The sequence below is a fragment of the Chlorocebus sabaeus genome, chromosome 22, assembly GCF_047675955.1.
Source record: "Chlorocebus sabaeus isolate Y175 chromosome 22, mChlSab1.0.hap1, whole genome shotgun sequence".
In the NCBI taxonomy this organism is placed as follows: Eukaryota; Metazoa; Chordata; class Mammalia; order Primates; family Cercopithecidae; genus Chlorocebus; species Chlorocebus sabaeus.
In genome coordinates this window covers 70,548,495-70,562,400 of record NC_132925.1, presented here as the reverse complement: position 1 = coordinate 70,562,400, position 13,906 = coordinate 70,548,495, and the positions used below count along the sequence as shown (strand labels likewise).

At 40.4% G+C, this 13,906-nt stretch overlaps 1 protein-coding gene across 3 annotated transcripts in view; it reads right to left on the bottom strand.

Moving 5' to 3' along the window:
* Positions 1-13,906, bottom strand: part of FRMD4B (FERM domain containing 4B) — a 363,826-nt gene that overhangs the window by 38,865 nt on the left and 311,055 nt on the right. For all 3 annotated transcript variants that reach the window (XM_007984946.3, XM_007984948.3, XM_073009939.1), the window contains 3 exons: positions 13,338-13,403; positions 9,824-9,881; positions 7,766-7,852 (listed from right to left, as the gene is read on the bottom strand). In XM_007984946.3, coding sequence (XP_007983137.3) covers positions 7,766-7,852; positions 9,824-9,881; positions 13,338-13,403 — 211 coding nt within the window. The remainder of the gene's footprint in view (positions 1-7,765; positions 7,853-9,823; positions 9,882-13,337; positions 13,404-13,906) is intronic.

Sequence of the window (13,906 nt, the reverse complement as noted above, 5' to 3'; positions counted from 1 at the left end):
CTGTTCTTTGATGAGAACAAGCCATACTGTTCTTTATGAGCTTTCTGCCCTTCAGGTCTCAGGTTAAACATCACCTTCCTCAGAAAGGCTTTCCCTGAACACACCAAATGTCCCCTCCCTGCATCCCATTACTGTCTCTCCATCTCATTTGTTTCCATCAAAGATAATTAAAAATTTATAATTATGTCTTTATTTCTTTGCTTACTTCTCACCAACCATCCCTCCAAAGACTTCAAAGGAAACAGATACAGTGTGACAGAAACTACTGATCTCCCCCAGGATCTAGTTTTCCTTATTTTTAGGAATAGAACATCTTGAGTTATGCCAGGCATGGTGGCTCACGCCTATAATCCCAGCACTTTGGGAGGCTGAGGTGGGCGGATCACGAGGTCAGAAGTTCGAGACCAGCCTGGCCAACATGGTGAAACCTCATCTCTACTAAAAATACAAAAATTAGTCGGGTGTGGTGCCATGCGCCTGTAGTCCCAGCTACTCAGGAGGCTGAGGCAGAAGAATGGCTTGAACCCGACAGGTGGAGGTTGCAGTGAGCCAAGATCACACCACTGCACTCCAGCCTGGGCGACAGAGCGAAACTCCATCTCAAAAAAAAAAAAAAAAAAAAAAGGACATCTTGAGTTAAAGTTTTGCCACCCACCTAGAGACAATACCTCCCAGCTGCCCTTGCACTCAGAGTTGATACTTTCCAAATGACAGAGAAGCCTGCCTAGGCCTCCCTCTTTCCATCTTCTTCACCAATACCCAACCAATTTTCTAAAAGTTCCATGTTTTATGAGAACTGCTTAAAATTCTAATTGTGATCAACTATGGGAGGGGAAGAGAAAGCCCATGCTGTACAATGCACTTTCTATAAATTAAAGTATGGTGTAGAGGGGAAAATAATCCACTTGGTGAAATAACCCACTAACTCGTTGGGTCCTCATAATGATCTGTGAGGTGGACAGCAGACAAGAATTATCTCAATTTGATAGCTGAAAAAAATGAAGGCCCAGAAAGGTTGAATGACAGCTCTGAGTCAGCCAGTTGGTAAATGGAAATGCAGAACTGGTTCTTATTTCAAATCCACGCTGTAGGATGGGAGTTCTCCTCCCACTGACTCTGCAGAAGATTTTAACAATCAGATTGATTACTGGTGTGGTTGAAGCTTAGATACACACTTTATAAACAGGATGGACCAGTATCTGGTTGATATTCTAAATCCAATTATTTTCTTCGATACCATGCTTTATTTGGCATTAATGTAGAAAGAGAACAACCCATGTTCTCTTCTCCTACAGTTAATCTCATCTGGAATTTCAGCAGTATCAGAAGTAGCTTCTAATCTAGGTCCAAGGTGGTACAGTCATGGTGGAAAGAAGAGCTTAGAAATGCTCAAGATAGCTGTGCTTAAAAAAATATCCAAGTCACTGTCTTTAAATAAAATAACCTTGTAGTTGTTTGAGAAGAAAACAGGAAGACTTTTGTGCTTGTTACTTAATTCATTTGGCTTTAGGTATTTGGGGATTCCATTATATGGAGAGACAGAAACTGAAAACTTAGAACCTTTTCCCACCTTCACATGCCCTGCAGTGATGAAGTTCACCTCAAGCCTTTCTTGGCATGATTTAATGCAAAAAGATACTTATCTTGAAAAGCATTTTGTCCCACTATGGACACCTCCACAGTATGTCATTTTATCTCTGCCATCTGACAGGCTCTGGCTTTCCCACGGGAAGCATTTGCCGAAGGGATACAAATCTGTCACGACATAGACTAATACTTGGCTCAGTCCCTGACCCACTGTCTGCTTCTTTATGAAGAACAGACATTTTTCCTTGAAGTACTGAACAATAAATACTTGGAACACAAGGCTGCCTTTTTTTTTTTTTTTTCTTTATGTGAAAGTTCATCAGTCTCTAAGTCCAGATGTCTTGCCATTTGGAATTAAGTTCAGTTCTGGTAGGTTTTCACATTCTCTAAGAGTTTGCAATGTCATATTCATACACAAAGGGAGGATTATAAAGTAAAACTGCTTATTGTCTTAATTTTTAATACCCTGAATGTTTGTGGTTTGTAATTTTGGATTAAAAATTTTTCCTTTAATTTGCATCACACCTTCAAGCATGATGGTTAATGAATTATGAGGTGAAAGAAGTGCTTACACATCTCTGAAACAGAAAATTTGAGGGTAGAGGCCACGCATGGTGGCACACATCTGCATTCCCAGAACTTTGGGAAGCTCAGGCGGGTGGATCACCTGAGGTCAGGAGCTCGAGACCAGCCTGACGAACATGGTGAAACTCCATCTCTGCTAAAAATACAAAATTAGCCAGGCATGGTGGCCCATGCCTGTAATTCCAGCTACTTGGGAGGCTGAGGCAGGAGAATTGCTTGAACCCAGGAAGCAGGGGTTGCAGGGAGCTGAGCCAAGATCGTGCCATTGCTCTCCAGCCTAGGCAACAAGAGTGAAATGCCATCTCAAAAAAAAAAAAAGAAAGAAAGAAAGAAAATTTGAGGGTGGATTCTTAGCTGTGGTTTTGTAGCAATGTTGTGTCCCTCTCTAACCAGTGATCCAAGAATATTTCCCATACTCTTTTATTGTCTATCCTCTCACTACTACTAATGATGATGCTGTATCAGCTATGGTGCTAAATTTGTCCTCTAGGTCTTACAACCACCCTACACAGTTGGTGGCAATACCCTTGTGCAGATGAGAAAACCACTTTTAAAGAGAGATTAAACAACATGCTCAAGGTGGCACAGCAAACAGACACCAGGGGCAGAGGTTGGGATGTCTCCCCAACTCTTGCCCTGCATCGCTGTACTACACACCGATCGAAAACAACTTGTTGGCACCCTGGACTGGCAAAAACACCATATAAATAAAACACTTGAAGAGCATCTGCTGGATGCCCTGGGAGGTAGAACAAATACCTCCCCACCCTCAACATTCACAGGTGATAACTGATACAGAAAGGTCTGAAGGTCACTGCTGGGAGATCTTGGAACAACTCCTTTTCAAAACAGCTTTGCGGCATCAGTTTACTTACTCTTAATACTTATTCTCAGTAAATTTCCCTTCTTCTGGCCTGCTTTTAAGCCACATAATTGCAACAAGACAGGATGTGGCTCAAGAGGCTGAGCACCTTAAGGCCTCTCATTATAGCCTTTGTTTCATTAGAGTTTGCCAATTTGACCTTCATTCCTGCTGGTCCATTGGTAAACTTGCAGCCTGCACAGGTCCACACAAACAGCTGAAGCATGATCCTCCTTTAATAGAAGGCTGTGCTCATGGTCCTTTCAATTATGCATTCTTTCATTTGTGCAAACTAGGCCAGGAGAGGGACTTGTAGAACAGCCTCAATCCTTACATTGTCTGGACATAAAAATAAATATATGGAAACAAAATCCATTGTCAGATTTTAACAAAAGAAAAGAAGAAACAAGCAATGGAACAGAGTAGACATCCCCTTAAAAAAATGGAGAAAGAGAAGGCAAGAAAGTGATAACATGGGCCGGGCATGGTGGCTCACGCCTGTAATTCCAGCACTTTGGGAGGCCGAGGCGGGAGGATTGCCTGAGGTCAGGAGTTCGAGACCAGCTTGGCCAGCATGGTGAAAACCCATCTCTACTAAAAATACAAAAATTAGCCAAACGTGGTGGCAGGAGCCTGTAATCCCAGCTCCTCGGGAGGCTGAGGTAGGAGAATCGCTTGAACCTGGGAGGAGGAGGTTGCAGTGAGCCGAGATCGTACCATTGCACTCCAGCCTGGGCAACAGAGTGAAACCCTGTCTCAAAAACAAAAAAGAAAAAAGGAAAAGAAAAAAGAAAGGAAAGAAAAAAAAAAAGCGGTAACACAAGAAGGACTGCGTGGGGTCTTTTTAAAAATTGAGTGGCATATTTTGGAAATGAAATAGAAAAACTCTGCAAATTCAAAAAAGGAAGTAGCTTCTGACCCTTTTCTAGACTCTGGAATGAACAAGCAAACCTGATTATGATCAGTGTCAAGCAATATTTGCCAATTTCTATGAAACTGTGAACATAAAGGCCTGTGAGTCATGAGTATAGGAGAGGAAATTAACTGCAATATTTACTGTGCAGATTCTGATTCACTACTATTTTGGGAGAAAGCCTGGTTGCTGTTAGCAAATGCATTTACATTCTGCTGGAAGCTCAATCTTATCAAGCCACTTTAGCTAATAAATTACTTGTGAGTTGCTTTAAGTAATATTTTACTTGGAAGATTCAGAAAAACCAGTAAGTTTTTCTGAATAACCAATTATTTTCTGAAATAACTCCTGAGTGTTATTTCTGAAGTAAAATTCAGAAGAGAAATAAGTTAGCAAAAAAATCTCAATACAAGTGAGGTCTACCTTAAGAAAACATGATAGGCAGTATTTTGGTCTTGCAAAATAGATAAACTAGGGTAAGGTATTTGCTTTGACTGCGATTTTTTATTATGCTCTGCAAACTCTCTCCACTCCTGCAAATGGAAACAAGTATGATGTCCATCAAAAGTGAATTGGTTAAAGAAATTATGTATTTCCACATCATGAAACATTAGGGAGCTTTAAAAAAAGTGAAAAGAAATCGGTTTATAAGTAAGCTAGAGAAAAATGGCAAGGTATGAAACACTGTATATATTAGATTTCTCTGTTTTTGTAAATGCTTAGAATATACACTGACAAAATCCAAATGAACTGGTACCATTTTTTTAACAGTCGCTGGTTGTCATGGGGGAAAAATGGGGATTGCAGAAGACTACCTCCCCTAATGCATTGTTTTGTAGTGTTTGCTGCCATTTTTTTTTCCTTGCCCTTGTGAATATTTATTACTCTGGGGAAGAAAAAAAAAAAAGAAAGAAAAAGAAAAAGCTAGCAATAAATAAAATTGATTTAAAAAAATATTTGAAAAAATTGGGTATCCTTCATTTCTAATATTGTTGATTAGAAATTAGGCTTTAGAAGTCAATTTTTGAAATACAAGCAGGAACAATAGTACTTATATTCCTTCTGGAAATTAATTAGATATTCCTTAAATTGATCTTGGTCACAGAGCTTATAGAATAAAAATGTTAACATACGATTACAAACATGCTCTCTCACTGTCCTCTACTGCTTGTTGAATGATGCACTGTTGTTTTCATTGATTTTTTTTTTTTTTTTTTTTCTGACACAAGGATTGGCTCTGTCACCGAGGGTGGTGTGCAGTGGCATGATCACAGTTCATTGCAGCCTCAACCTCCCAGGCTCAAGTGATCCTCCTACCTCAGCCTCCTGTATAACTGGGACTACAGGCATTTGCCACCAGGCCTGGCTAATTTTTTAAAGTTTTCTTTTTTATTCTCTTTTTTTTTGTAGAGATGGGGTCTTGTCACATTGCTCAGGCTGGCCTTGAACTCCTGGCCTTAAACAGTCCTCCCATCTTGACCTCCAAAAGCACTGGGATTACAGGCATGAGCCACCACACTCAGCCTTATCAATAATTTCTAGTAAGAAGTCTCAATGCCCTACTAGCCTGATCCAGGAAAGCTGGATCAGTATTGGAGGTTGGGGGTGGTGAGGATATGGCTTTTCCTAATCTACCCTTTTGTGTTATCTGTGTCAGTTTCACAACCATAAAATGGGGAAAAGAGGGGAGTTTTATTTATTTTCATAACTCATGGAAGACTGTGTGCACCAACTGAAGCTGCGTGGACATTTAGAAGATGAAGAGTATGTATGATTATAGGGCTGCTTTATAAAGAGAATGGCTGTTTTTCTAACACACATTAAAGCAAAAGACAGATGGAAATGATAGGAGTTATTTAAGGCTGTGATGTCGGGTTGTGATAATGCAGGTAGCTGACCATGGTCTGTTATTAGAGGTCACTGTTTTACTCCTGTGCTTTCAGTGATGGCTGGATGGCACAGGGAGAGTGGCAAAACCAACCAGGGCAGCATGAGTCAGTCTTGATGTCACTGTAATACCGAAGGAGGCCAAGAGCAGCTGCATGGTGATCTATATGGATTCTTCAACTCTTATATGTGCAAAAACATGTTGTACACTTGAGCTTGGATCAAGAGAAGCAGATTCAGCTGGGCACAGTGGCTCATGCCTGTAATCCCAGCACTTTGGGAGGCTAAGGTGGGAAGACTGCTTGAGCCCAGGAGTTCAAGACTAGTCTGGGAAAAATAGCCAGACTTTGTCTCTGCAAAACACTTTCTAAAAATTATCTGGGCATGGTGGCATGTGCCTGTAGTCGCAGCTACTTGGGAGGCTGAGGTGGAAGGATTGCTTGAGCCAGGGAAGTCGAGGCTGCAGTGACCTGTGATCAGGCCACTGCACTCCAACCAACGGAACACAGCGAGATTCATCTAAAAAAATAATGATAATAATGAATTTTTTTTTTTTTTTTTTTTTTTTGAGACGGAATCTCACCCTGTCGTCAGGCTGGAGTGCAATGGCGTGATCTTGGCTCACTGTAACCTCCACCTCCCGGGTTCAAGCAATTTTCCTGCCTCAGCCTCCTGAGTAGCTGGGACTATAGGCGCATGCCGCTATGCCCAACTCATTTTTTGTAGTTTAGTAGAGACGGGGTTTCACCATGTTGCCCTGGCTGATTGCAAACTCCTGAGCGCAGGCAATCCACCAGACTCGGCCTCCCAAAGTGCCAGGATTACAGGTGTGAGCTACCGTGCCCAGCTAATAATGAATTTAAAAAAAAAACAGCTTCATAATAAAATTTTAAATTGACATTAATGTTAGTTATTTAGCCCTGGAAATCCAAATCTGATAGATTGTGACCCCCTTTTTTTTTTTTTTGAGATGGAGTTTCTCTCTGTTGCCCAGGCTGGAGTGCAGTGGCACGATCTTGTCTCACTGCAACCTCTGCCTCCCAGGTTCAAGCAATGCTCATGCCTCAGCCTCCCGTGTAGCTGGGATTACAGGTGCCTGCCACCACACGTGGCTAATTTTTTTATTTTTAGTAGAGACGGGGTTACACCATGTTGATCAGGCTGGTCTCGAATTCCTGACCTCCTGATCTGCCCGCCTTGGCCTCCCAAAGTGCTGAGATTACAGACAGGAGTCACCATATCCGGCCTGTGACCCTTTAATAAATAGCACACAACTGATTTTTCTCTACAAAAAGTGGACATATTCACTGCAGAAAATTGTGAAACAGAGATAATAGCATCAGAAGAAAGATGATTTATACCTGCATCATTGAGAGATCACTAGCACCAAAAAATTTGGCTGATGTCTTTATTATTCATTTATATGTCTACCATCCAATTCAAATATGTATATGTATAAATGTACATACAAAATTTACAAAATAAATGGCATCATCCTGTTCATACTAACATGAAATGGAAACCTAATGGTGTGAGCCTGTGGCTGGGCATGATGGCTCACGCCTATAATCCCAGCATTTTGGGAGGCCAAGGTTGGCGGATAATTTGAGGTCAGAAGTTTGAGACCAGCCTGGCCAACATGGCAAAACCCCGTCTCTACTAAAAGTACAAAAATTAGCCGGGTGTGGTGGCGCATGTCTGTAATTCCAGCTACTTGGGAAGCTGAGGCAGGAGAATCGCTTGAACCCAGGAGGCGGAGGTTGCAGTGAGCCACTATCACCCCACTGCACTCCAGCTTGGGTGACAAAGCAAAACTCTATCTCAAAAAAACCCAAAAACCCCCAATAGCCTAATGGTGTGTACTTGTCAACTATGTTGTGATTAACACCTTTTGAACACTTCAAAGTTCTCCTAAAGTGATTCGAACTTACCTTCCGAGGCTTCACCTTGTCTTGTATATCATACTGGCCAATTCCCTTATAGCTGATTCCAAGCCACCAAGGAAGTCCTTGCTTATCCTAGAAGATGAAAAAGCATGAGAACGAAGACCTAGCTGTTAACTCTCCTAGAAATGAATAAAATTTACCAATTTCACCTTTTTTTTTTTCCCCCTTGAGACAGAGTCTCGTTCTGTCACCAGGCTGGAGTGCAGTGGCATGATCTTGACTCACTGCAACCTCTGCCTCTGGGTTTGAGCAATTCCCCTGCCTCAGCCTCCCAAGTAGCTGGGATTACAGGTGCGCACCACCACGCCTGGCTAATTTTTTGTATTTCAGTAGAAATGGGGTTTCACCATGTTGGCTAGGATGGTCTTGATCTCTTGACCTCATGATCTGCCCACCTCAGCCTCCCAAAGTGCTGGGATTATAGGCGTGAGCCATCACACCCAGCAATTTCACCTCTTAATAAGTATCAGCAAGTCAAAATAAAGCTGTCTTGATAAACAAAACATTATTTAAAAACCTAACTTGTTATTAAAACATCTTGGAGTTTCTTCAAATAGAATCTTTAAGTTGAAATAGTCCAATACTGTTAATACCATCAAAAAGAGTAAAGCATTACTGTTTTGATTAAACAGTTGGAGAAAATAAATAAAATGTAAGTAATTCAACTAAGAATTAATCCAGTAAAAAGCCAGTTATCCATTTAAAAAAAAAAAAAAAAAAAAAGCTCTTTCTCTCTTAATTAGTAACCAGTTATAAAAGGTTGGGGACATTTCCAAAGAATTACAAAGATGAGAAAAGTGGTTCCAATTCCTGATGTTTATAAAACAATTAACAATGAACATGGGGATATTGAAAACCCTTTTGGAGAACTGTACAATTCAATGACAGGATGTTTGAATAATTGGTTTGAGGTACATATGGGGAGGTAATATTTTTTTCATAAATTTTATGTTTTGCCAAAGCATAGAATATACTGACACAGGAAAAGGAAAATTTAGGCTTAGACAGATTCCTATATGCAAACTGGAGTCAGTAGAAATTAAAGTTAAATTGGAGGCTGGGCATGGTGGTTCATGCCTGTAATCCCAGCACTTTGGGAGCCCGAGGTGGGTGGATCACCTGAGGTCAGGAGTTCGAGACCAGCCTGGCCAACATAGTGAAATCCCATCTCTACCAAATATACAAAAAATGAGCCAGGTGTGGTGGTGCGTGCCTATAATCCCAGCTACTCTGGGGGCTAAGGCAGGAGAATTGCTCAAATCTGGAGGCAGAGGTTGCAGTGAGCTGAGATCACACCACTGCACTCCAGCCTGGGCAGTAGAGCTAGACTCCATTTCAAAAAAAAAGAAAAAGTTAAATTGGTACTGATTTTTAGCACAGGTATTCTCATTATGTAAATATTTTTTATCTAATTCCCCATCATTTTGAATTGTATGGAGATATGAACATTATCATAACATGAAAAGTCAATCAAGAACTGATCAATTATAAAATTATTTCTCTTCCAAACAAGACATCCTTAACACTTTCATCTCATCATCTCAAAATATCTGTCAATCTCTCCCTGCTTATAAACATCTGAAAATACTTTTCATCATCTCAAAATATTTCTTTGTCAATCTCTCCCCACTTATAAAACACCTGAAAATACAGTGTATGTAATACACTGATTGAAACATGTATTGCAAATCCTGTAAAAATTTCAGCATTCCATGAAGCTGTTGAAATAACACTGGAGACTGCATAATTTTCAAACAAAAGCACTCTCAAATGAAGATCTGGTAGCGCTAGAAAGGTGACCAACTGGAAAAAGGACCGATCAGCAAGCAAAGGTGTTTCAAAAGAGAATGATCTGAACATCTTAGGACGAAGAGAGGTCTTGGAAAAACATTTTACCATAGCAAGTATTTTGCAAAAATAATGTGCTTTATAATTTGCTACAAATGGCAAGATAAAATCAGCCTTTTATATATTACGAGAAAAGCTGGTATTGTGCAATAACTCTCAATAATCATGAAAGCTTTGTTATGTAAAACGATTTACCTTTACTGCATAATAATGGACACCATAAGTTGGTAGAGCTTCTACTATTTTCATATACCTATGGAAAATAAATATGTATCACAATCTTATTAAAATAGTTATTTTCTCTTTTGGGAAAAGTGATTTAAAGAAACACCATGTTTCTACTTTCCTCACTGTTAGAATAATTAATAAGTTTCACTCAAATAGAAACAGAATAAACTATTTTGGGGAGTAATATATTTTAGCTTATCCAAATGTTAGGAAAATGCTAACAGAACCTCAATTTCAAAATTACAGAAAATGTTACTTTCCACACATTCAAATGTTTACGGATTAGGAATGTACCGTATTATAAACTCCACTTGCACGTGTTTTTAAAGTAAGCCCCTAATGATGCAAGCAATGAGCACCAACTTTTGGGTCATACTCATAAGTTAAACAATAAAGCTATTCCATATATTGCTTGTGGTAGAGGTTACATAACTAGAAACATCTGTCAAAACTCCTAGAACTATATACTTTAAAACTATGAATTATGTAAACCTGACTTAAAAAATATGTCCCCCCGAGGCCGGGCGCAGTGGCTCACGCCTGTAATCCCAGCATTTTGGGAGGCAGAGGTGAGTGGATCACCTGAGGTCAGGAGTTCAAGACCAGCCTGGCCAACATGGTGAAACCCCGTGTCTACTAAAAATACAAAAATTAGCTGGGTGTTGTGGCGGGCACCTGTAATCCCAGCTATTTTGGAGGCTGAGGCACAAGAATTGCTTGAATTCGGGAGGTGGAGGTTGCAGTGAGCCGAGATTGCACCATTGCACTCCAGCCTGGAAGACAGAGCGAGAATCTGTCCAAAAAAAAAAAAAAAAAAAAAGTCCCCCCCAAAAATAAAAATTAAAGCGACGATGCTGCTACTTGCTATTTTTAATTCAGTAGTGTTTATTGTACACCTTTAAGCCTTTGGAGTGGACGAAATTGTGTAACGCTTCCTCTCTGCCCTCAGGGAACTGAGGCTCTTGTTTTAACACAAGTAGATTTTTAATGACATTTTGGCGATCAATTTCTCCAGAAGCTGTAATCAATAATTTGACATATGTTTTAAAAGTAAATGGCCTACATGTAAATGAATATAAGAGGTTAAATGTGTCAAGGTCATGCAGCAACTAAACTGCAGAGTCAGAATTCTAACAAAATGGGCCGGGCTCTACATCCTAGAGCCTTAACCACCAAGTGAAACCTTCTCTTAGATGAAGCCACACAATAATGATCAGAAGACTCTGCATTTAAGCGTGGCTACGGTTTTTTTTTTTTTTTTTTTTTTAATTGTTTTTTAGGTTCCAGGGTACTTGTGCAGGATGTGCAAGTTTGTTACATAGGTAAATGTGTGCCATGGTGATTTGCTGCACCTAACAACATATCACCTAGAGATTAGGGCCAGCATGCATTAGCGCTTTTCTCCAATGCTCTCTCCCACCCCCGCCCTCTCCTGACAAGCCCCAGTAAGTGTTGTTCCCCTCCCTGTGTCCATGTGTTCTCATTGTTCAGCTCCTGCTTATAACTGAGAACAAGTGGTGTTTGGTATTCGGTTCCTGCATTAGTTTGCTGAAGATAATGGCTTCCAGCTTCATACATGTCCCTGCAAAGGACATGATCTCATTCCTTTTTATGGCTACATAGTATTCCATGGTGTGTATGTACCACATTTTCTTTAAATTGATCCAGTCTATCATTGATAGGCATTTGGGTTGCTTCCATGTCTTAAGCATGGGACTTTGTAATATACAGTCACGCATTGCTTAACAATGAAGATACATTCTGAGAATTGTGTTGTTAGGTGATTCTGTCCTTGTGTACACATCATGGAGTGCACTTACACAAACCCAGATGGTAGAGCCTACTACACAGTTAGGCTGTATGGTATGGCCTATTGTTCCTAGGCTACCAACCTGTACAGCATGTTACTGAGCTGAAATATTGGAGGCAATTATAATACAATGGTAAGTATTTGAGTATCTAAACATAGAAAAGATACAGTAACAATATGGTATTATAATCCTATGGGCCCACCATTGTATATGTGGACAAAAACGGTACATGACTGTACTCACTAGTTTACTCTAAAACCCTTAATGGAAATTGTCACTACTTCTTTTTACTTTTCAGTTCAGAAAGATGAATTAAAATATCAAGGATCCAACTTCAGGATGCTAACTTCTGATTTCTGCTGCAAAGATAACAGAAGGTGTGTTTCGATAAAAACAAGACTAGAGGCTGGGCACAGTGGCCCATATTTTCAATCCCAGCATTTTAGGAGGCTGAGGTGGGAAGATTATTTGAGGTCAAGAGTTTGAGACCAGTCAGGCCAACATGGGGAAACCGTCTCTACTAAAAATACATAAATTAGCTGGGCATGGTGGCGCACACCTGTATCATCCCAGCTACTCAGGAGGCTGAGGCACGAAAATTGCTTGAACCCAGGAGGCGGAGATTGCAGTGAGGTGAGATCGCATCACTGCACTCCAGCCTGGGTGACAGAGGGAGACTCTGTCTCAAGAAAAAAGAGAGAGAGAGAGAGATTAGAGCAAAGAAGTAGGAGTGTGAGGAAAATCTACAATCTCCAAGTCCTTATTTCAGTTTTCACAGGCATAGAAATAATTTTAAAAGTTTAGTGTAGCAACTCTTTTTTTTTTTTTTTTTTTGAGACAGAGTTTCTTTCTTGTCACCTGGCTGGAGTGCAATGGTGCAATCACGGCTCACTGCAACCTCTGCCTCCCTGGTTAAAGCAATTCTCCTGCCTCAGCCTCTCGAGTAGCTGGGCTGCCAACATGCCCGGCTAATTTTTGTATTTTTAGTAGAGATGGGGTTTCACCATGTTGGCCAGGCTGGCATTGAACCCCTGACCTCAGGTGATTTGCCCACCTCAGCCTCCCAAACTGCTGGGATTACAGGCATGAGCCACTGTGCTGGCCTGTTCTTAATAATGGGTGGTAACTCTGTAAGTCACAAATGTAGAAATATGTTACAACAGCTAATTCTTAGTAGCATGAAAAAACAGATTATCTAACTCGACTCAAAGTAGAGTCACAAACTGGGGGACAAAACAGGGCCTCTAGATAGGTTTTATTCGGCTAACATTACATTAAATTTTCTTTAAATTACTTTCCAATGAGATAAGATTTAAAAATCTGAATTTCCAGCTTCTCTTGGAAAACAAAGGATCTGGCAACATTATGCCTGAATAACCTTGCCTATACTTAGGATGAAAGCTCATCTGTTTACCACAGTCCCCACCATTCCCTGTTGCCCTACATCTGGCCTACATTTCTCATTTTTGTTACCTGCCTGACACTGGTAGGTATCTGAGTTGGTGACATCAATGTATAGAATGACCCAAGACATTTTCTAATTCATGGTAAGATATTTCTAACCAGATAAGGACTATGTTCACAAAAACTACACAACAGAAATCATTTCAAGTGATACCTTCAAATGAGAGATATTAAAATTATATCTAAGCAAAAGGAAAGATACTTACTGAACCACAGCCTGACCCCGAGTGAGACCTTTGATTTTCAAATAATGCTCAATTACCCTGTCCTCACTGTAAAACAAAGAAAGGAGAAGGATTGCAATGCATGATTATCTGAGGTACAGGCACAGTTTCCACATTATCAGCAAACTTGAGAGAGAAAGCCTTCAGCAACTTGTTTGGTAGATAGAATTTGGCTTTTGTTTCCATAGGAGATGGATTCCTGAACTTCAGACATTTGATGCCTGCATTATCATCTTCAACTTATATTTTATGTAGCATATTTATATAATATATATATTGCTACCTTTAAAACTTAAAGCACATGGCCAGGCGCGGTGGCTCACGACTGTAATCCCAGCACTTTAGGACGCTGAGGTCAAGAGATTGAGACCATTCTGGCTAACACAGTGAAACCCCGTCTCTACTAAAAATACAAAAAAGTAGCTGAGCGTGGTTGCATGTGCCTATAGTCCCAGCTACTTGGGAGGCTGAGGCAGGAGAATCACTTGAACCTGGGAGGTGAAGGTTGCAGTGAGCCAAGATCGAGCCATTGCACTCCAGCCTAGGCGACA